General features: G+C 40.6%; 3 protein-coding genes across 3 annotated transcripts; 1 reads left to right on the forward strand and 2 right to left on the reverse strand.

Annotated features, from left to right (window-relative positions):
• Positions 1–12,745: 12,745 nt before the first annotated feature.
• LOC135115191 (SCAN domain-containing protein 3-like) lies at positions 12,746–14,108 on the reverse strand. The gene is made up of 2 exons (XM_064031697.1): positions 14,050–14,108; positions 12,746–13,890 (listed from the first exon to the last, which is right to left on the reverse strand). Exon 2 carries the CDS (start codon positions 13,870–13,872, stop codon positions 12,853–12,855), a length of 1,020 nt encoding a protein of 339 aa, XP_063887767.1. The 5' UTR covers positions 13,873–13,890; positions 14,050–14,108; the 3' UTR covers positions 12,746–12,852.
• A 753-nt stretch (positions 14,109–14,861) lies between these two features.
• Positions 14,862–17,836, forward strand: LOC135115190 (uncharacterized). Its single transcript, XM_064031696.1, has 2 exons — positions 14,862–15,523; positions 16,665–17,836. Exons 1-2 carry the CDS (start codon positions 15,089–15,091, stop codon positions 17,487–17,489), a joined length of 1,260 nt encoding a protein of 419 aa, XP_063887766.1. The 5' UTR covers positions 14,862–15,088; the 3' UTR covers positions 17,490–17,836.
• Positions 15,538–18,386, reverse strand: LOC135115192 (uncharacterized). Its single transcript, XM_064031698.1, has 2 exons — positions 17,835–18,386; positions 15,538–16,032 (listed from the first exon to the last, which is right to left on the reverse strand). The coding sequence occupies exons 1-2, from the start codon at positions 18,384–18,386 to the stop codon at positions 15,586–15,588; spliced, it is 999 nt and encodes a 332-aa protein (XP_063887768.1). The 3' UTR covers positions 15,538–15,585.
• Between the last annotated feature and the right edge of the window lie 2,403 nt (positions 18,387–20,789).

The raw sequence follows: 20,789 nt of genomic DNA on the forward strand, positions 1-20,789 counted from the left end.
AGAGAGAGAGAGAGAGAGAGAGAGAGAGAGAGAGAGAGAGAGAGAGAGAGAGAGAGAGAAAATGCCTGAGGCGTGATAATTGCTTGCCTGCTCTCCCCCAGTTTACTTTAACACCCGACTCGCCTCCTTGGTCTTTTCCCCTACTAAATTTCCTTACTTCCTTTTGTTTCCTCATGTTGAGCCCATTATATTATATAATGGAAGAGTTGACCTTACATATAGAGTGATGAGATCCCACTGAGCCCATGTAGTTAGGCCATGATAATTTTTGCAAGATTGTTATCTTTTTATAGCAAGCTTGTGGTAGTAAGGTGAGCGTGGTAGTTGCCTGCCAAACGCCTTACCCTCTCCTCAAATCCTTTCCCGTTTCCCGCCTTTTTCTTTGTCATGTGATTCATCCCCATACGCCTGAGAGATGCGTCTCTTTATTCTCTTCTCCACGGGCGGGTAAACGGAGTGGCGACCTCATGTATTGAACTGTTGCAGGAGACCAGCAAGACTCTATATATATGTACGTGTGCCCTGCACTAAGCTAAGTAGAAGGTAGTTTAGGGAAGCTGACCCGAGTCGGTGGCAGCGGTGATAGGGGCTGAATCTGGGTCGTAACATAATTGGCGACCTCGCCTGGATTGCTGGAAGCTCTTTTACCCAAGTAGGAGAGACAGTTGCTTGTAGTTTGTTTGGCTGTCCTTTTTGTGCCTGAACTCAGCTTAAGTTATAGAAGGGAAGACTGGTAGAAGTGGCTTGCAATCTGAGTCCCCTGCCTCTGCCGTAAGTGGTAGTGTAGTTTTGGCCCAGTTTGGTGTGAGAACACATAAACAGCGTCCAACGCTGTGTCCGTCCTACCTACAGTATTTGTGGTTTCTTCCAGAGGGAAAGAATGTCTGATATGTAGACATTTAAGCTGGAGATGAGGAAAATGGGGTTGGAAGGTGAAGGAGAAGAAAGGAGATTAAAGGCTGAGGAGGCTAGGGAAACCAGGAGGCTTGATGTCGAAAGGGAGGCAAGATTACTTGAGAAGGAAAAGGAACTGAGGTTACTTGAGGCGGAGAAGAATGCGAAGATGTATGAGAGGGAGAAGGCAGAGAAGGATAGAATATTTGAGTTCAAGATTCAGATAAAGGTTAATTCATCTCATGGTATGAGGGAAAGAAAATGAATGAAGAAAGACACAGTGGAGATCGAGATGGTGAGAGAGGTTAATTTACCTCATGGTATGAGGAGAGGAGAAGAAATGAAGGAAGATACAGCAGAGAACCAGATGGTGAGAAGTATGAAGTTGATTCCTGAGTTTGATGAAAAGAAGGTAACGGAATGGTTCAGAAGATGTGAGAAGGCAACCAAATTCAAGTGGCCTGAGGAGAGATGGGTTGGCCTTGTTGCTAATATGATAACCAAGGCCCTCAAAGTATATGACAGGATGTCAGTTGAGGATTTAGATGATTATGAGGAGTATGAAGCGGACATCCTGAGAGCCTGCGGTTTACAGCCAGAGACGTATAGGTTACAGTTCCGCAGAGAAAGGCGGGAAAGAAAAGTCCTAGTGACTTTTACCTCGAGTGTGCTCAGTACCTCGAGGAGAACTTTGAAAAGTAGATTACTAGCGAACAGTCCACCTCCTATCGTGAATTAAAAAGAGTTCATGGTAATGGAGTAGTTTGTGAATGTGGCCGCGAAAGTATTTGTACCGCTGCTGCAGGAAAAAGGTTTAAAAGCCTAAAGGAGGCAGGCACATGAGCAGATGACCACGTGTTGGATCACCAACCAGTTCCCCGTTGGATTAATGGAACATCTGAAGGATTTGGTGACAGGTTGGTGACAGTGGAGGCGCAGCAGGCGCTGGTTTGTCAGGAGGCCCACGTTATAGTAATGACATTAATAACAAGTCAGAACGAGGAACTCCTGCTGGTAACAAGTCCCCACCAAGCCCTTGATAGAGACAGACTGGGAGCATGCCGCACAGCACTCCCAGGTAAAATATACAGGCTATGTGCCAATACTGTCAAAATATTGGGAACTTAAAGTTCAATTTTCCTAAATTAGTAGCAATCGCAGCTTCTGCGTACTCCCAGAAGCCGGTGGTGTTATTTGTATCGCACGACCGAGGTGCTGAAAGTGAGGAGATACGGTCACTGTTTGGTTGTGGAGGGTGGAAAGGCAGGAGTGGCTGCCCTTTCAACTACTGATACCTCACCGTTCCCGGTGAGATCTGGTTTGAACTGGTGCCGTCTGTTTTTGTGTAAGGGTGCTGTTGAAATTGCTGGAGTTGAGTACCCCGTTATACTTTTTGAGAGGCAGCAGTCACTGCCGAAATGTTACTGGGAGGCAAGTTGCGTCCGACAAGCATGTGTGGTGCCGGGAAATTGGCGCCGTAGAGAGCTTTGCCAAGGGGGAGATGAGGCTTTTGTGCCCGTTAGTGACTTCGAAGTCGTGCGTGGCACTAGTGGAAGACCTGCCAGTGTTGGGTGTTGATTTCTTCTTGGGGAATGACTTGGCAAGTGGGAGAGTTTGGGTGCACTCCCCATGTGCGGACACTGTCCCAAATGTGAAGGCTGCCGAGGTTCCTGACTGTTTGTGTTGTTACTCGTTCTTAAGTGAGGCGAGTGCCCCAGCGCTCGCGGCCTCTACAATTCCTGTAGTCGATTGCAATAAGGCAGGGCCGCCGCAAGAATAGTGCAAAGTTGATGTTGTTGCTGCAGTGGGGACAGAGTGCCCAGAGGCCTGCTCCATTGTTGGTGGCAAAAGTTTGGGTGAGCCAGGGTTGGGCTCGCCTGTGAGTCATTGTGCTGGGGGTGATTGCGCTACAGCAGAGCTACCGCAGGAAGCACAAAACTTGTTTAGGGGTGTTGCCGAGGGTGAGGCTGAAGTGTTGGGTCTAGATAGTTTGTTTGCTGGTTTGCCTCATCCTGCAGAGCATCCCAGAGGTGGCGCTGAGGCGGAGTCGTCTCCTGGTTTGGAGGCTGTGGGTGCCAGTACTCAGTCCGAGCGCCATCCTGGTGTGTCTATTATGTTAGGGATCATTGCCGAGGCCAGGGAGGCTCCTAACTCTGCTAGGGAGATAGGAGTTTCCTCCCATGCTGAGTGTACCGGAGGCGGGGAGCAGATTACTCCCCTGCCGAGACCAGACACGGAGGGTGTTCGCTCACGTAGTTCCCCCATCCCTAGTGGGAACCATTTTGTCGTGGTGAGGGGGCTTGTGTAACCCTATGACCTGGCTTCGGACCCTGCTCCGTCCTATTCAGGGCTAACCATGCCAGCAAGGTTGCAAGTGAGGGACTAGACTAAATGGTTCCCGGAATTAGGCTGCCAGTACGAGTCAATGGTGCCACACACTAGAGGGGCCACCTCGTGAGGTCGTCCTGTATTGGATGGTTGGGTGTCGGAGCTGGGATGCGTTGTAGGGGAAGGTCTTAGCTCCGTCGTGGACGAACTTTCGAATCATGAGGGGCCACTTAAAGACAAGTACGAGGTACCCCGATCATAGCGGCCAGCGCTCGATCCCTTCATAGTCCCAGTAGGTGGTTTCCCTTAGTCCCTGGAGGCATTTTATTTTTATAATATCTATAAATACAGGGATGAAGTCGGAATTTATAGAATAATGTTTCAAAAATAATGCACAGGATTTAAGTTATTACGAATATCTGGGCCGCAAACAGAGGCGTGTGGGAATTGCCAGTAACTAACTCTAGGAAACCTTCAGGGACATACAGAAACAGAAGGTACATTTAATGCCACCATAGCAGATGAGAGACAGTTGAGAACGTGAATCACGGGAGACAGCCACACAAGTAACACAAGTGTGTGTGTGTGTGTGTGGAAGGACACTAGCATCCACCAGTAAGACAGGGATTCGGGATGAGCAGTTCCCAGGCGAACACCAGCATGGTGCACCGAGTCCAACACACGAAGCCGAGCCTCAGTAGCAAAGGAATAAACTTCACATCCGTATTCCAACTTAAAATAAGAGTCGGTGCTAGAGGTCGGGGGGGTCTGTCAGCGCCTCAAGGGACATGAGCTAAGACACTAACTAAGGCGAGACAGCGCCTTTATACATACCGCCTTAATATAATGAAGGTCAGGTATTTAAGTCAAGCGTCCGTCAAATATAAGTCGCAGGAAACGAGTTTTCTCCACACAAGAGATTCTTCTATAATATAAATACGAATCTCAGCATATATATATATATATATATATATATATATATATATATATATATATATATATATATATATATATATATATATATATATATATATATATATATATATATATATATATATGTGTGTGTGTGTGTGTGTGTGTGTGTGCAGCGAGATAACGCGGTATAAAAGAATGAGAAAAGAATGATGAAACTGGGGTAGAGAGAGAGATCAGAAATGCAGGTTGGGGACGAGACTTGGACGTGTCCTGGACATGGAGCTAGCTACCAAGCCTGAAGCTTCTAGAATGATATTCATTCAAGCAATCACTCATGTTTCCCAAGTAAATTTCCTTACTTTCCCTTGCCCATTCAATCTGAGTCTCACCTGTTATTTAGTAGAAGAGTTGCTCTTAACAATATGGTAATCTGTATTCATCTAGCCCCACTAGTTTTACCATTAGAATTTTCTGAAGTAAAGTGTTTTATTAGTGTAAAGACAGCGTGGGGAGCAGTGTAGGTGGGTGTACGTATGTGTGTGTGTGTCGCCACTCCTCCTCCCCTTCCTTTCTCCCCCCTCTTAGTGGGGGGGGGGGAGCGGGAGAGAGCGTGGCGCAGACCGCGCAGTTTTCCCAGTCACTACCTAGCGCTTAAACGGAGAGGATGTATTGAAACGGGCACTAATATCTGATAGCGACTAAGGTGAACACTAGTCGGGTCTGTTGCCTTAAGGGGATAAGCGAGTCATTACTGGCTGTACGCTCCGGCCTACTCGTATATAATAGGAATCTCCATAGTCTGCCAGAGAGGGTAATTGTGTATAACACACTCCATACCCAGGGAAGTGACTGCTGCATGTAGATGCATGCCGAGCTCTTGCACAATGAGCGGTGAATGACCCTCCTGTGTGTTCGTGGGCACTTTTGTGGTCGTTTCTTGTTAGTGAACTTGTCTTGTGTTAAATGCTATTGTTGGCTAATGCTGTTCAGCCGCATAGGACTTAAATAAATGGCTGTGTAGTGAACTACACAGCCATCTTTATGTCCTGAAAAGGCCTGCCGTCCAGGAGGCAATAAATGGCACTATTCAACGCGAGGCTATAACACGCTGTTGGACAGTGGGAAGACTTGTTACTGAGGGCAATTGTCCAGCGAGGTGTTATACTTCGACCATATACATATTATTGCATGTTATAACTTTTTCCTACACATGGTTGTCGATCCTTTCTCAACGGTGGGAGTTCATAATGTTATTCGAGTATTTCCCTTTTATGTAGGTGGGTAAAAAAAAACTGGCGATCTCGATTAGTGTGACCTGGCATTACGACCTGTTGTAAAAAAGGTGCAAAAGTCGAAAGGAACCCTCTACACCCATATCTGAGCCCTGCACCAAGCCGACGTAGGATGGTTCAGGGATGCTAGTCTAGGTGAAGGGGCTGGGAACTGTGGTCGTAACAGAAATTGGCGACCTCGCCTGGATTGCTGGAAGCTTTGCAGTTTGTTTTTCGTTGTTTTGTGTGTACCCACATTCAGTGTAGGCCATGGAGGGTAAGGCTAGTAGCGGGGGTGACTCGTAACCCGAGTCTCCTGCCTCTGCTGGAAGCGCCAGTGTACATTTAGCCCATTTCTGTTTGAGGACACCTAGTCCCACACAATAGTGTCCACGGACGCGTTAACCCTGCCCGCAGCATTGGTGACTTCTCCCAGATCGAAGGTATGTCTGAGAAGATGGGATTCAAGTTTGAAATGAGAAAAATGAAGATGGAGGTGGCTAGAGAGAGAGAGAGAGAGAGAGAGAGAGAGAGAGAGAGAGAGAGAGAGAGAGAGAGAGAGATTTGAGAAGGCTCCAGTTGGAAGCTGAAGCCGAGGAAAGGAAGTTAAAGAATGGGAAGGCTAGAGAAGCCAGGAGGCTTGAAGCTGAGAGGGAAGCTAAGAGGCTTGAGGCCGGGGAGAAGACCAGATTACTTGAAGCCGAGAAAGACCGAGATGAGGCTACTTCAGGCCGAGGAGAAGGCAAGGTTGCTTGAAGTCTAGAAGTAGGCGAAGATGTATGAAAGGGAGAAAACTGAAAATAATAGGATGTTTGAGTTGGAGAAAACTAGGATTGAAGTTAATTCTCCTCATGGCTTGAGAGGTGAAGAGGTGAAAGATACAATACAAAGCCAGATGGTGAGGAGTTTGAAGTTGATATGCGAGTTCAATGAAAAGTAGGTATCCGAATGGTTCAGGCGATTCGAGAAGGCCTCCGAATTTGAATGGCCTCAGGAAGGGGTAAGTGTTTGGAAGTCTGACAGGATGTCAGTAGAGGATTTGGAGGATTATGAAGAGTGTAATAACATCCTGAGAGCTTATGAGCCGCAGCCGGAGGTGTATGGGCTGCAATTCCGCGGAGGGAAGAAAAGAACTAGTGACTGGATTGCAGCGAGCAGGTCACCTCCTACCGTGTGTTAAAGGAACTCATGGTATTGGAGCAGTTTATTAACACGGCTGAGGAGGAGCTGGTACCGCTGCTCCGTGAGAAAAGATTTTAAAAGCCTGAAGGAGGCAGCGACGTAGGCGGATGACAACGTGTTGGCGTACCAGCATGTGCCACGGTGGATTGGTGGTAGGTCTGGCGAGCCCAGTGATGTGTCTGGTGGCGCATTTGGCCAATTTGGAAGCCCATGCTATAGTAGTGGCTCCGGTAAGCACTGTAGGAAAGTCTCCACCCAGCCCTCAACGGAGACAGGGAGCATACAACACAACACTCCCCGGTATAGTGTGCAGCCCATGTTGTTATTGTTGAAGTACTGGACACTTCAAATTTAGTTGTCCCAAATTGATAACAGCCACTGCTTTCAAGGCTCCCCAGAAGCCGGTGGCTTTGTGTTCCATGGCCGGGACCAGCAGTGATGAAGTTCTGGCTGTGTTTAGTCGCGAGGGTGGAAAGGCCGTTGTGGCCACCCCCTCATTTGTTGATACCTCGCCGTCCCCTGTGAGATCTGAATTACACTGGTGCCGTCCTTTCTTGCGTCAGGGCACTATTGGGATTGATGGGGTTGAGTACCCCGTTAGTTTTTGAAGATAGCCACACAGCAGTCGCCGTGCAGTAATGTGACTGAGAGGCGAGTTGCCTCCGATCAGCCTGTGTGGTACCGGAGAAGTGACGCCGCTGAGAACTTTGCCACGGCGGAGATAAGGCTGTAATGCCCGCAGCGGTGACCGCGGAGGCGCGGATGACACTAGCGGAGGACCTTCTCGATTTTCAAGGGAATGATCTGGCAGATAGAGTCTGGGTGCAGTTCCCATCCGCGGACGTTGACCAGGATGTGGAGACTGCTGAAAGTATTAAGGGCCGTACTTGCTGAAAATATTAAGGGCCGTACTTTTAAACTTTCGCCAGGCCTGTCATTCAGTTTCGCCAGGCGATCAACAATTTCGTACTGTTAATGTTAAAACCAGGGCTCTCAGAGCTGGTTTGTCAGATTTCCTTAGAACATAAAACAATTTTTCCTCAGATGAGGCCAAATTTCCTCAGATTTCAAAATCATGAATTTTGAATGGTGTAGAATAACTAAGAGAAGGTATTGACAAAATAACACAAGTTTTCTGATGCTATTTTAATATTCTCAATACTTACACGGCTTCAAATAAACCGTCATACACTTTTTTTATACAGATGACAGGGCCATTCAAGGGAAAAACAACAATCACAAAAAAAAAAAAAAAATAAATAAATAAAATCCCGCAAAGGCTGCCGGCCCCCTTAAAGTAAGGCTGCAACTACATAGTTATTAATGCCAGGTAGTAAGAACATAAGAACATTGAAATTGATGAGGCTGCAAGAGGCCAGCTACACAGGCAGTTCCTTACTCCCATCCCCTGAATAAATCAATGTTAAACCTTCCCACCAATTACTCATTACCAGAATGTAGGTAGGTAGTTGGCTGAAAAAAAAAGCAGGTAAAGTACAAATAAAATGAAATACAGGAGGAGGTGGCACCAATAAAGTCGTGCCGTCCGTCACTCACTCCACTAGTAATTTTTAAACCACTCCAAAAGGCAATATATTACTTAAATCATCATATAGCACAAAATTGCGTAACCTGTATCACTGAATGCTGTACATAGGCCCAGATCGATGTATAAATAGCCCCCATGCAAACAAATAAGCATACTAATACACAACTTATAAGTACAGTATAAGAAAATAGCAGAGAAGACCATTCCAAAAAGCATAAATTCCCACACAAAATTGAAAATTCATAGATCATGGAGTCTGAAAATATTTGATGCATAAGCCATTGCAAAAGTTAGTAACTCAATCATCATCCATTTATATATATATATATATATATATATATATATATATATATATATATATATATATATATATATATATATATATATATATATATATAAACACACACAAAATCACCTACTAACACAAAGACTCCATTCATACATCTGAGAAATGTACAGTACATGAATGATTGCCACAAATCACTTGACCTGCCAAAGAGTGTTAACCATTCTTGCACTGACATATGCACCTGAACCAACCAATATACTAATGCAAATATATCTTAACATTATGATACAGGGATACCCAGTATTAGTAGCATAGAACAAAGCACAATGCATAGCATGAACAGCCACAAAATAAATGTTTCTATAAACAATTTATAACATGGAATAGAATCCTTTCCCAAAGCAAGACAGTACCTTTATGACTAAATCAACATATGTCTGGCATTGCACAGCAGCTTAAATAAATAACATACACCAGACCCTGCATCACTTCACTGGCAACGCCCCTTCACTCCTTCAAGTGCTTTCTAGTTTTTATTATAGCTATTACTGTTCATACCTTTCCCTATAAGGATATTTTGTTATTCAGTGTCAGTAGCATCATAATCAATGGTTGCCAGAGCTTTTTTAAGCTTGTCATCCATCTGTAATTGATGTGCAGATATTCCAGCTGTGTGCTAGCCATTTTCAACATGAAGCAGACTAACAAGGCTGGCGGTCTAAGGGAATTTCTTAAGTCTGTTTTAATGAGACTAACCTGACTAAAGACACACTCAACAGCAGCATTTGAGTGAGGAAGAGCAAGAGCACATCAACTACTTTGGATAGATTTGGGTACTTCTGATTACCATCATCATCTTTTAAAGAAAGCTGCTGCTTCCAAAACTGTGAAACATCATGTTCTTCACTGAAAAGTCCCTCCAAACCAAGTTTTCTCCATTCTAAATCTGCACTTTCCTTGTCACAAATGTCATTTAGATATGGATAAGCCTCGAACATCTCTCTTAGACTGTTGGGTTTCAGATTTAGAGCATTCTTTGGAACCAGAAAGGACAAAATTTTGAAAGACCTAGTGTTGAACCTGGTTCTTATTTGGTCAATAAGCTCTAGAAGAAAATCACGACATTTTAATTTGAACTGCTTTACTCCTTCATGGTCTTTGCATAAAACAGAATTTTGAATTGTGTCTGTGGCATGAATACCAAGATAAAGCTGACTGACAGGAACTTGCAAGTGAGTGTTACGAGCATCTAAGGTAAATGTATCACAGTTATGTAAGTGACTGACTTGAATAAAATCACTCATTACCTGAAGCAGCAGATCTTTGACTTTATCGTGAAGGCAGTGCAACATTGGTTTAGTACTCTGAAACATTTTGTTGAACTCAGTTGCTCGTTTTAACTGAACATGAATGAACTGCAGCTGAGCTTTTATGAAATAATTTTTCAAACTCATCAGGATGCTCTCAGTGACATATGAGGGATTACGATCCTCGCTTATAATGGCTGTAAAGTACAATGAAAGGGCATCCCACTGCTCGAGCAGACGAGTAACACATGCTTCCAACGACAGCCAGCGGGTTTGTCCAAATGCCAACATTTTGTGTGGTTTGATGTCAAAAAAAAAAAAAAAAAAAAAAAAAATCTTAATTCATGCTGTCTGAGGCTAGACCTACTAAATGTGAAAAAAAAAAAAATTCTACATAAATCCTCCAATGATGTAGAAAGCTTTAAGCATGCATGTGAGACACAAAGATGGATCATGTGACAAGTGCATTTCACAAATGTGATATGAGGAAACTCTGCTTTCATTAGAGCTACTACACTTTTTCTCCAAACATGACATTGCAAGTATCGGATGAGTACCCAATGATATTTTCTAATGGGATGTTTTTTCTCTTGGAAGCACTGTTTTATGGCTGAATACAGAGTTTCTGCATCACATTTCTGCACAATTACCATGTCAAGGAAAGCTGTAACAACTTCAAATGTGTCCTGATCAAAATATACCACACAAATTGCTAGTTGTTTCTCAGATCCTACATCAGTAGTTTCATCTGGTATTATGCTAAATTTTGTGTGTTTCAGACGATCCACTAAATCTCTAGAAAACTTGTATCCAAGACCTTGCCTCATTACATTAGTGCATTTTGTAGCACACATTTTAATTTTTTTCAAGCTTTCTTTTTCTGAAGTGTTGGATGGGCATGTTTCCTTTATCAAGTTAACTAATGGTTTAGAAATGGAAAAGGGTAGATTATTCTGTGCAACAAAAGCACAAATGCGACTCTCGGTCAGCATGCGGTAAGCAACAGGCTGTTGTAGTTTCTGGAAGCTATCACTTATACTAGATTGTTGCTGTGATGATTTCTGTAATCTAATGTGAGCTGCACTTTTACTGTGCCTCTCAATACCAGTTTTACTACATGTTAGGTTCCATGCACACTGAGTACACATCGGCTTTGAATTTCCAGGGGTAGGGGGTTTCAGCAAACCTTGAAAAGCTTTTATTTGCAGCCATTCATTGCGAAATTTTTGCTTGTAAATTATTTTTTTCTTCTTTTTGTACTGGTTGACAAGATGTTGCAGAGGATTCCTTATCAGTGTCATAATAGTCCGATTCACTACAATCCATAATAGATGCCATTTTAAAATGTTTTGTATAGCATAGTTAAAGTTCATAAAACCAGATAAGGAGTGAATTGAAGAGGGACAGTCATTCATCTGAAGGGGTACGGTAGTGGTTGACAGACATTGTAAGATGTTCAGATGATGTAGATATTAGCAAAGCATGCACATGTAAACCTGAGGAAGAATAAAAAAGAAAATTTTAAAGACTTTTTTTTTTAACGAAACACAGGCCTTGTGGCCGTACTTTTAAAAACTTTCGCCAGGAGAGGCATTCAGTTTCGCCAGGCGATCAACAATTTCGTACTTTTAAAACCAGTGACAGACGTCGCCAGACTTTCCTTCGCCAGGGTTGGCGATGGAATCGTATTGGAATAGCCTGGCGAACGTAAGTAGCCGAGAGGGCTCCCTTTCCCGTCAATGAGAAACAATTTTTTTTCCTACAAATTATCATTTTCTGTAATAAATAGAATACACATTGTAATTTTTAAACTCTGAATAGAACAATGTAGTAAAGAAAATACTATACTCGCATTGCTTTCTCAAGACCATCGTGATTCTAGCGGGATATCAAGACACCAGGCGCCCCAGTTATTTTAATTTCAGTTTCTATTATTTTGGTTTGAATATCATTTTCGTTAAAAACATCTTACGATTTCATGTTCTGATGATAGAGTTGTTAGTTTGATCTGTATGAATGAGTGTGGAAACGCTCAGGTGCTCTGCATGAGGTGTGTTAACTCTATCCTCTATCCTGCTCCTCCGTTTATTTCCTTGTGCAGTGTTTGTTCATCATTAACATTAAAATAGGTTTTGTATCATGGCATAGTTACAGAGTAGTTCCATCATCATAGTGTTACGAAGCTATGATTATGGTTTATTTTCTTAGTGCACAGCTACTGTTATATATATGACTGCTAAATTGATTGAGTGAATGATTATTATTGTTACCATGCATTTTATTAGGTTATGGATCCACTGCTAGAATTTGAGGAGTTGGAAGTGCTTAATGATGCAGAAATAGGTAAGGTCAGGCTGCCAAGAATTCTGAATGACCACTTCGATTTGTTCTCGACACTCACTGAAAAATCATTTACTTCCTGGTAGGTACACGATATCCAAGGAAGCTGCTAAAGCCTTGCTCACTGATTGATATTTACCAGAAGGAAATGATTGAAGAGGTTAGGTTAAAGTACACTAACTGTAATACTTACATATATGGTAAATGTACATGTGAAAATGTTAAGTAGTCCTTCATTTAGGAGGAAAATTAGGCTAGAAAATTTTTGGCAGGTTTTTTATTATTATTATTATTATTATTATTATTATTATTATTATTATTATTATTATTATTAAATGCCATTCACATGGCATCATATTAAGTTTTGCTGGTTAGAGTGGTTTACGTTAAGTTTAACTTCCGTTATATTGTTTTAAATTGATTATTACAGTAAGGTTGTTAAAGTTAGGTTATGCTTGGTTAAGGAGGCTTTTGTCAAATATATATATATGTTACGGCCATTTTGGAAAATTGGTCGTTTTACAAAATTGCCGGTCATTATGCAAAAAGACCAAATTCGTGGTCACATTGCAAAATGACCTAAATTTCTCAACATTTTGCAAAACGACCAAGATTTTGGTCAGTTTACAAAATTATCGTTGGTCAGTTTGCAAAACGACCAAGATTTTGGTCAGTTTACAAAATTATCGTTGGTCAGTTTACAAAATGTCCATACAGCAAGCAGGCAGATGAAAAAAAAAGCGAGGGAATGATAAAACGTAGTGAACATAACTAATTTTATTGTGTGTCGACCTTGTTGGAGCAAGAGGCACTGTATTTGCATCTGCTGTTGCATAATACAGAGTTTTTTAAACACTTGCAGCGTCTGGTCATACATGACTTAGTGCAAGAGCATTTAGCGAATCCCTGACCTTGTCCCATTGATTCTGCAATTGCTACTTCCCGCAGACTTACTTCCCGCTCCTGTACAACATCATCAAGAGAAAGGAATTTTTCTAGACATGGAGTAAATTGGTTGCGAGTGTACACTTGTTTAAGCAGGCCGTGTTTTGTACCAAGCTTATATGTGCCATTGTCCAATGCCTGAAAAACAACTGCCTTCACATTAGGAAACTCTGCACGTCCGCGGTCAACTAATGGAACAGGAACCATCACAGTTTCCCCTACCTTGGCTGGTTGAAATCTCTTCACAGAATTATCGATCATTTTTTGGGCTTGTTTCTGTTGTTCTATGTTGGACTTCATTTGTTCAGTATGAATACTCTGACTCCGACTGCAGATGGAACAAAGCACAGACTCATCAGCATCGTTATTCCTCATAGAACACGGAGTATTAGAGTGACATGGGTTCTCACACACATTGCACACATTTAAACCAAAATATCTTTTGCCACAGGAGATGCAGTTAATGACAGCAGATGCTTCTTCTTGCTTTTCAACACCTGTCTCTTCCTCCTCTGTGTCTGTGACCTCATTGACAACACCTAGTGCCTCTGCAAGCTGCTCCTCCGTCTGCATACCGTCCAGGACTTCCTCTGGTACAGAATTTGCGTCAACACCAAGACGAGCCTTTTGTCCATACATGGCCTCATATGGTGTCCTTCCAATTCCGGAGTGAAAGCGGGTATTTTTCTTCCACTGGACAAAGCGCAGTCCCTGTGACCATTGTGTAGAGTTGTTGTCCTTCATCCAACATGCGAGAATGGCTTCAATATCCCTGTTGGCACGTTCCACCGAGCCCTGCGATTGGGAATGTCGTGGTTTGCCATGAACCATCTTGCACTCTGGCCACATCATCAGAACTTCCTTGACAAGCTGAAAATTGAAAAGCGTATATCAGGTTTTGTCATATACAGGGTGATTCATTAACTCCAATATTGCTATGTTGTGAGTTTTAAAGAGAGAGAGAGAGAGAGAGAGAGAGAGAGAGAGAGAGAGAGAGAGAGAGATTTACATAAATCATTTGTTCTTTACCTTATTTGAGAATTCTCTTCCATTGTCAGACTGCAGGATATGGGGGGCTCCTTTGTCACAGAATACGAGTATATCAACGAGGTGGAAAGCAACCTCTTCAGCAGTTTTCGTCTGTAGAGCCCGAAGACACACCATCTTCGTCAAGTGATCCTGGTAGCTCAGAATGAAACGATGTTTTCCATCTGGCTGGCTCTGCATATCGATCAAGTCGACCTACAAATAGACAGAACATCAAAAAAGATTATGTAATATTGCTAGATAATAATAATATATTTGCAATCGTAAACAAAAGCAAGGGTATTAAAGACTCCCCTCTGACAACAAGCCATGGCAATAATGAAATTACTATCAACGGGCTTAACCAGTGCTTGTTTACTAACCTGAGCTCGTGAGTTCATACTGTTGGATACAATTGGCTTCACAGTCACAGACTTGCGTACAGTGCTTTTTTTCAGATGACACTCCTCACAGAACTGTAAATACAACTCAATTTGGGATCTTGAAACATTGGCATATTTTTCACTTGTTTCCCTAAAGACAATAGTTCTACCTCCATGCCCACGTGCACGATGAATAGCATCGATCACATCGAACACATCTTCAGCGCATACGAATCTAAGATTAGTTCCCTTTTTCTGCAATTTCTTAACGGTGATACCTTCAACTGTGACTTCAAGGATTTCATACTTTCGTAACAAACGATAGTCTTTCTGAGTCTTTTTAATGTTTAATGTTTAATGTTTAATGTCTTTTTAATGATTAGCTGAACCTAAAATAAGGACAGTTAAGCATACTCATTGGTTATGTACTGCAACTGTAAAGGTGCCATTCCACCAAAGCCGTGTTCTGCACAAATTGTTACGCACTTTTTGTGCAGAACTTTTCCTGTGCACATACAAAAGAACACCCCTTGTTGACCACGTGTCCACCGACTAAATGTACACAACTTTTGTACGCGAACATTGCAACACTTGTGCTGAACTGTGCGAATACAAAAGTTAAGCACAGTTTGTCCTCAGTGATTTAGTTAGTTAGCAATATGGACGGACAGGAAGAGGTAGCGCTTTGTGGTGCAGCCTGTGTTGTGGTATGCAGTTTGCTGAAAAAGAAAAGAAGAGCAAAGCCTAAATGTTGGGTGAGACCCTTCTTAAAACGACGAGAGGAAGAAACGGAAAGATTTTTAGAAGAATTAAAAGTAGATCCTCTGAGTGGATTTAAAAATTTTGCAAGAATATCTTGCGAAGATTTTGAGTTCCTCATCAATGCTATTGGTCCTTTGATAGCCAAACAGGACACAAACTATAGAAAGAGTGTTCCTGTCTCAATAAGGCTGGCAATAACACTCAGATACCTTGGAAGTGGTGATTCCTACACAAGTTTGATGTATTTATTCAAAGTTTCAAAAGAACTTATCAGCCGTATTGTTCCAGAAGTGTGTGGTGCATTGATAACCACACTAAAAGAAAATATTAAGGTGAGTGAAATACATTGTACTTAACATATATCCATTTATTTTTCCATTGAACACTAGGTATCTTAATAACTAGCACTATTATTTCCACCATCATAGTTGAAAGTGTTGAAAGCTCCGACAGTAGAAGAATATCCATAAGCTTGATTACTTGTCGAATTCTCTGAATAAGGCGATGGCACGGGAGTTGTAGAGTACTTTCCAGTGCCAAGGATTGCGTCATACAATAGCATGTCTATATCTCTTTGCACTAAAATCCTTGTGTGTTCGTCTTTGATTCTGCGTAATTTCGTTGCTACTGCAATACCAAAAATATCATAATCATCTTGCTTCTTTGATTGCACCTGCTTATTCACGTTCTCCATAATGGACAAAGCATGATGAATTCTTGGGTCCTCATTTTCAGCAGGACGTTTTCTCACTTTATTAGGAGGCTTTAATTTGGCAATTGGACTTTTTTGAGGTGCTTCTTCAGTTTCACTCTCCCCTTCTTCAAGCATGTCTTCTGACATCTGTTGAAAGACAAGTACACATTCTAAGCAATATTACTTTTTCCCCGCAAGGACATGTAAATATACAGGGTGCGGCAGTCAGACTTCCCTTTTTGGATGCTAAAAATAAGATGGAAATATAAATTTATTTTGAAACATTTTTACATCAATGGAAAGAACAAAAACGGAATTTTTTTTGGAGAATGAAAGTATTCAAGTACACTAGGCTACAACAATACACTAGGCTACAACAATACGCTACAACAATATGCTACGCTACAACAATACACTACGCTACAACAATACACTAGGCTACAACAATACACTAGTGTGCAACAATACACTAGGCTACAACAATACACTAGGCGACAACAATACACTAGGCTACAACAATACACTAGGCTACAACAATACACTAGGCGACAACAATACACTAGGCTACAACAATACACTTGAATACTTTCATTCTCCCAAAAAAAAATTCCGTTTTTGTTCTTTCCATTGATGTAAAAATGTTTCAAAATAAATTTATATTTCCATCTTATTTTTAGCATCCAAAAAGGGAAGTCTGACTGCCGCACCCTGTACAATAAAGTTAGTAATAACATCCATCCTATGCTAATACTACATAGTTTATATTTTTCTCTTTTCAGATTCCAAGTACCCCGGAAGAATGGAACACAGTGGCAAGTGAATTTGATCGTTTGTGGAATTTCCCCCATTGCATGGGGGCAATTGACGGGAAACATGTTGTGCTTCAAGCTCCGGCCCACACAGGCAGTGACTTTTTCAACTACAAAGGACAATTCAGCATTGTGCTGCTAGCAATTGTTGATGCTAAATGCATGTTTAGATACGTGGATATTGGATGTAAAGGAAGGATATCAGATGGTGGTGTCTTTAAGAATACTCCTTTTTATGCTAATCTACAACAGGGTAACTTGAATCTACCAAACCCTTATGCCTTACCAGGAAGAAATGAAGCTATTCAACCTGTGCTAGTTGCAGATGATGCTTTCGCATTAGATGTCAATGTACTAAAACCTTACCCTGGTCAACATGACAAAAGAACAAAGGAAAGAATATTTAATTATCGTCTAAGCAGAGCGAGGAGGATTGTTGAAAATGCATTCGGCATTTTATCTGCAGTGTTTCGTGTGCTTAGAAAACCTATTCTCTTAGCTCCTGAAAAAGCACAACAGATAACACTGACGTGTTGCTACTTGCATAATTTTTTAATGAAAAAAAAGTCCTCTTCACAACTGTATTCTCCAAATGGTTTTTTGGATACTGAAAATGCAGATACTCATCACATTGTACCTGGAGCATGGCGCCATGATGCACCTAATGAAAATTTCTCACCCTTAGAACATGTCGGAAGAAGACCATCCGGAAGTGCAATTGCAGTCAGAGAAGAGTTTACAGAATATTTTATGACGGACATCGGAATGGTTCCATGGCAAGAAGAAAGAGCTTAATAATTCGTTAACACTAGGTTAGGGTTGGGAAAATGCTCCAGTTTTATTGGTTAAAATGTTTCTTTTGAGTGGGTTTATTATTGTCAACTTTGGCACTAAATGATTATACTTAGCAATAAAACAGTTACAAAAAATCTTGTATTCAATATAGCCTAGTCACGATACGAACATGAATCATGTCAGGCACAAGTCTATATTTAACTCTTTAGTTGAAAGAAAACTCAAGAATTAATATTAGCATTTGGTATTAGGTCACAATAAATGTATTTTACGTATCTATCAAAGAGAATTTGAAATAAATATATTAGTAAAATGCAAACACTATCTATATGGATATTGCCTTACCTGCTGATTGATTTGCCATTCTGTGTTGACGCTGACATTTGGACAGTCTCTTCCATGAATGAAAGCGAGATGTTCAAATGCAAACCACTTTGGTTTATAGATATCTTCTCTGCCAGAACCTGAAGTTTTAGATTCTACAATTTTCTTGCGCTCTCTGCGGAACTGAGCAAGAATGATCTTCCATTTCCGCATTACTTCAGTTGAATCACAATTAAATTCTTCACCCAATTCCTTAGTTGCATCATGTTTTTTGTTCTTGTTTTTATAATCTATGTCTGAAGGGTCCCAGAGCGTTGGGCGCGTTTCAATGGCCTGAATAAACTTAATGATTTTATCATTTGTCCACTCCATTGTGCGCGAACACACCAATGTTTTCTCTCCTGTAGCGGTAGCAAGACTGACTGCGCGCACAAAGTAATCCTGTATGTTAGAGCGTGTACACTGAAAAGTTGAGTACGCGCACACAATGTTCGCAGCTGTGCGCGCACTTTTCTCAAATGTTCGCGTACAATTTGTTGCTGTTCGCTTGTCCGTTTCCACCGAAACATACATTTGTTCTGTACAGTGTGCAGCACAGTGCCGCACTGTGCTGCACACTGGTGGAAAGCCACCTTAACGTTTTATCATTCCCTCGCTTTTTTTTTCCATCTGGCTGCTTACTGTATGGAGATTTTGTAAACGGACCAACAAAAATACTGTTTATTTTGTAAACTGACCAAAATCTTGGTCGTTTTGCAAAATGTTGAGAAATTTAGGTCATTTTGCAATGTGACCACGAATTTGGTCTTTTTGCATAATGACCGGCAATTTTGTAAAACGACCAATTTTCCAAAATGGCCGTAACATATATATATATATATATATATATATATATATATATATATATATATATATATATATATATATATATATATATATATATATATATATATATATATATATATATATATATATATATATATATATATATATACACATACACACACACACACACACACACACACACACACACACACACTGTATATTGTATATGGTTATGTACATAATGATAACTTGAAGAATTTATTAGTCTATTTTTCCTCTAAGTGCAGTTACTCGTACTAACACTGTTGACATGGGTGACAGATTATCATAGGTTCCATTAATTTTTCAGATTATGGATCCACTAGTAGAGTTTGAAGACTTGGAAGTGCTTGAGGATGCAGAAGGAGAAAGACTGCCGAGATGAATTTTGAAAGACCACTTGGATTTGTTTACAAGCCTGACTGAAGGGGAATTTACATCTCTGTTCCGCATTTGGAGTCCTCAAACAAAGATTCCGTTGTCTTGCCATACCCATGCGGACAAATTTGGACACAAACATGGCCAACATTTGTAGTGCTGCTGTTTTGCACAATATTGAAATTAAATATAGGAATGATTTGGATAACTATGATAATGGTGATGATAATGATGATAGTGGTGATGATGGTAACAATGAAGATGAACAGGATTTGGTTGATGAAAATGCACAAAATAGGAATGCTGGACAAAGAAAGAGAATAAGTATAATCAATAGTATGTTCTGAAACCTGTCCTTTAAGGGTCTGCCACCATATCTTTTTCTCACATATTTCATGACCTTTAAGCTGATAAGTTCACATATTTCATGACCTTTAAGCTGATAAGTTCTCTAAAAATGTAAATATCAGGATGTATATAAAATAGCTCGGGGTTTACATTTTCATACTCAATCATTGCCTGGTCCAGAGGTGTGTGTGTGTGTGTGTGTGTGTGTGTGTGTGTGTGTGTTCCTGGTCTCCTAATGCTATCGAGAACATATCAATAGCCAGAATTGCTCAAGATTTGCATACACAGTCCATGATATATGATACATGTCACCCTAAACAATATTATCATTTATACCTTCACTTCATTTTTAAATTATATTTAGATACAATATGTCAATGAAAAACAAATATTTTCTTCCGTTTTTTTTTTTTTTTTTTTTCAAGCCAGCTTTTATGATGGGTTAATAATAACAGAAAAAAAAAACATTATCTTGTGTTTAAATATCACATGTGTTTCGTGTTTATGACTACATTATTGCATAGTATACACATATTTGTATTTAGTATTTGTACTTAGCACATTTGTCTTTGGACATGCTTTGCAACTAGAGTTACTTATGGGGTGGGGTGGAATTTTATCTTTTTTTCTTTGGTTAATAGTACATTTAGGCTTCTTGTTGGTGCTGTGTTGGTCAGTCTCAGCCAATGGTGGAACAGGAAGGATTTCTGTAAGTGAACCCATGATGTTTATGATGCACCGTTATGTGTGAACATTGTACTTGCAGGTGTAGGCAGGATTGATGGCAGTATGTAAGTAGTCTTCAGCCACTTCATGAGGTTGATCTGAAATAATCAGCACCTGGTGGGACTTAGTAAAACATTCATTCAAGTCAAAACATACCAAAAAGTATCAACAAAAAAATATTGCAAGGTGACCTAACCTAACCTGACCTAAACTAAACTAAATTGCTACAGTAGCAACATTTCTATCCATCAGTTTGAGACGCATATTGTATTAAAAAAAAAAAAAAATAAAATATATATATATATATATATATATATATATATATATATATATATATATATATATATATATATATATATATATATATATATATATATATATATATATATATATATATATATATATATATTATGATGAGGGGTATCAGATGTAGGCCTACCAGTGTCAGAGGGGGAACGATCTGAAGCAATGCTGTTCAATTTAACTCCATCTCAGTTAACCTCAACCGCACCTCTACATACCCTGGTGTCTTCAGCCCATATTCACTCTGGCCTACACTTCTTCCAACTTCCTTAAGTTGTTTTCATTGGTTAGTTTAGGTCAAATTAATTAAATTATGTAAAGTTAAGTTGATTGAAAAAAAATAAATTCCTAGAACAT

Source organism: Scylla paramamosain, chromosome 29, assembly GCF_035594125.1.
Source record: "Scylla paramamosain isolate STU-SP2022 chromosome 29, ASM3559412v1, whole genome shotgun sequence".
NCBI lineage: Eukaryota > Metazoa > Arthropoda > Malacostraca > Decapoda > Portunidae > Scylla > Scylla paramamosain.

Coding starts and splice junctions, on each gene's coding strand:
- LOC135115191 (XM_064031697.1), bottom strand. CDS start 13,872: ATGATGTGGCCAGAGTGCAAGATGGTTCATGGCAAACCACGACATTCC.
- LOC135115190 (XM_064031696.1), top strand. CDS start 15,089: ATGGACGGACAGGAAGAGGTAGCGCTTTGTGGTGCAGCCTGTGTTGTG. Junction 15,524..16,664: donor CACTAAAAGAAAATATTAAG/GTGAGTGAAATA, acceptor TTCTCTTTTCAG/ATTCCAAGTACCCCGGAAGA.
- LOC135115192 (XM_064031698.1), bottom strand. CDS start 18,386: ATGTATGTTTCGGTGGAAACGGACAAGCGAACAGCAACAAATTGTACG. Junction 16,033..17,834: donor AATGGCAAATCAATCAGCAG/GTAAGGCAATAT, acceptor GTCTTTCAACAG/ATGTCAGAAGACATGCTTGA.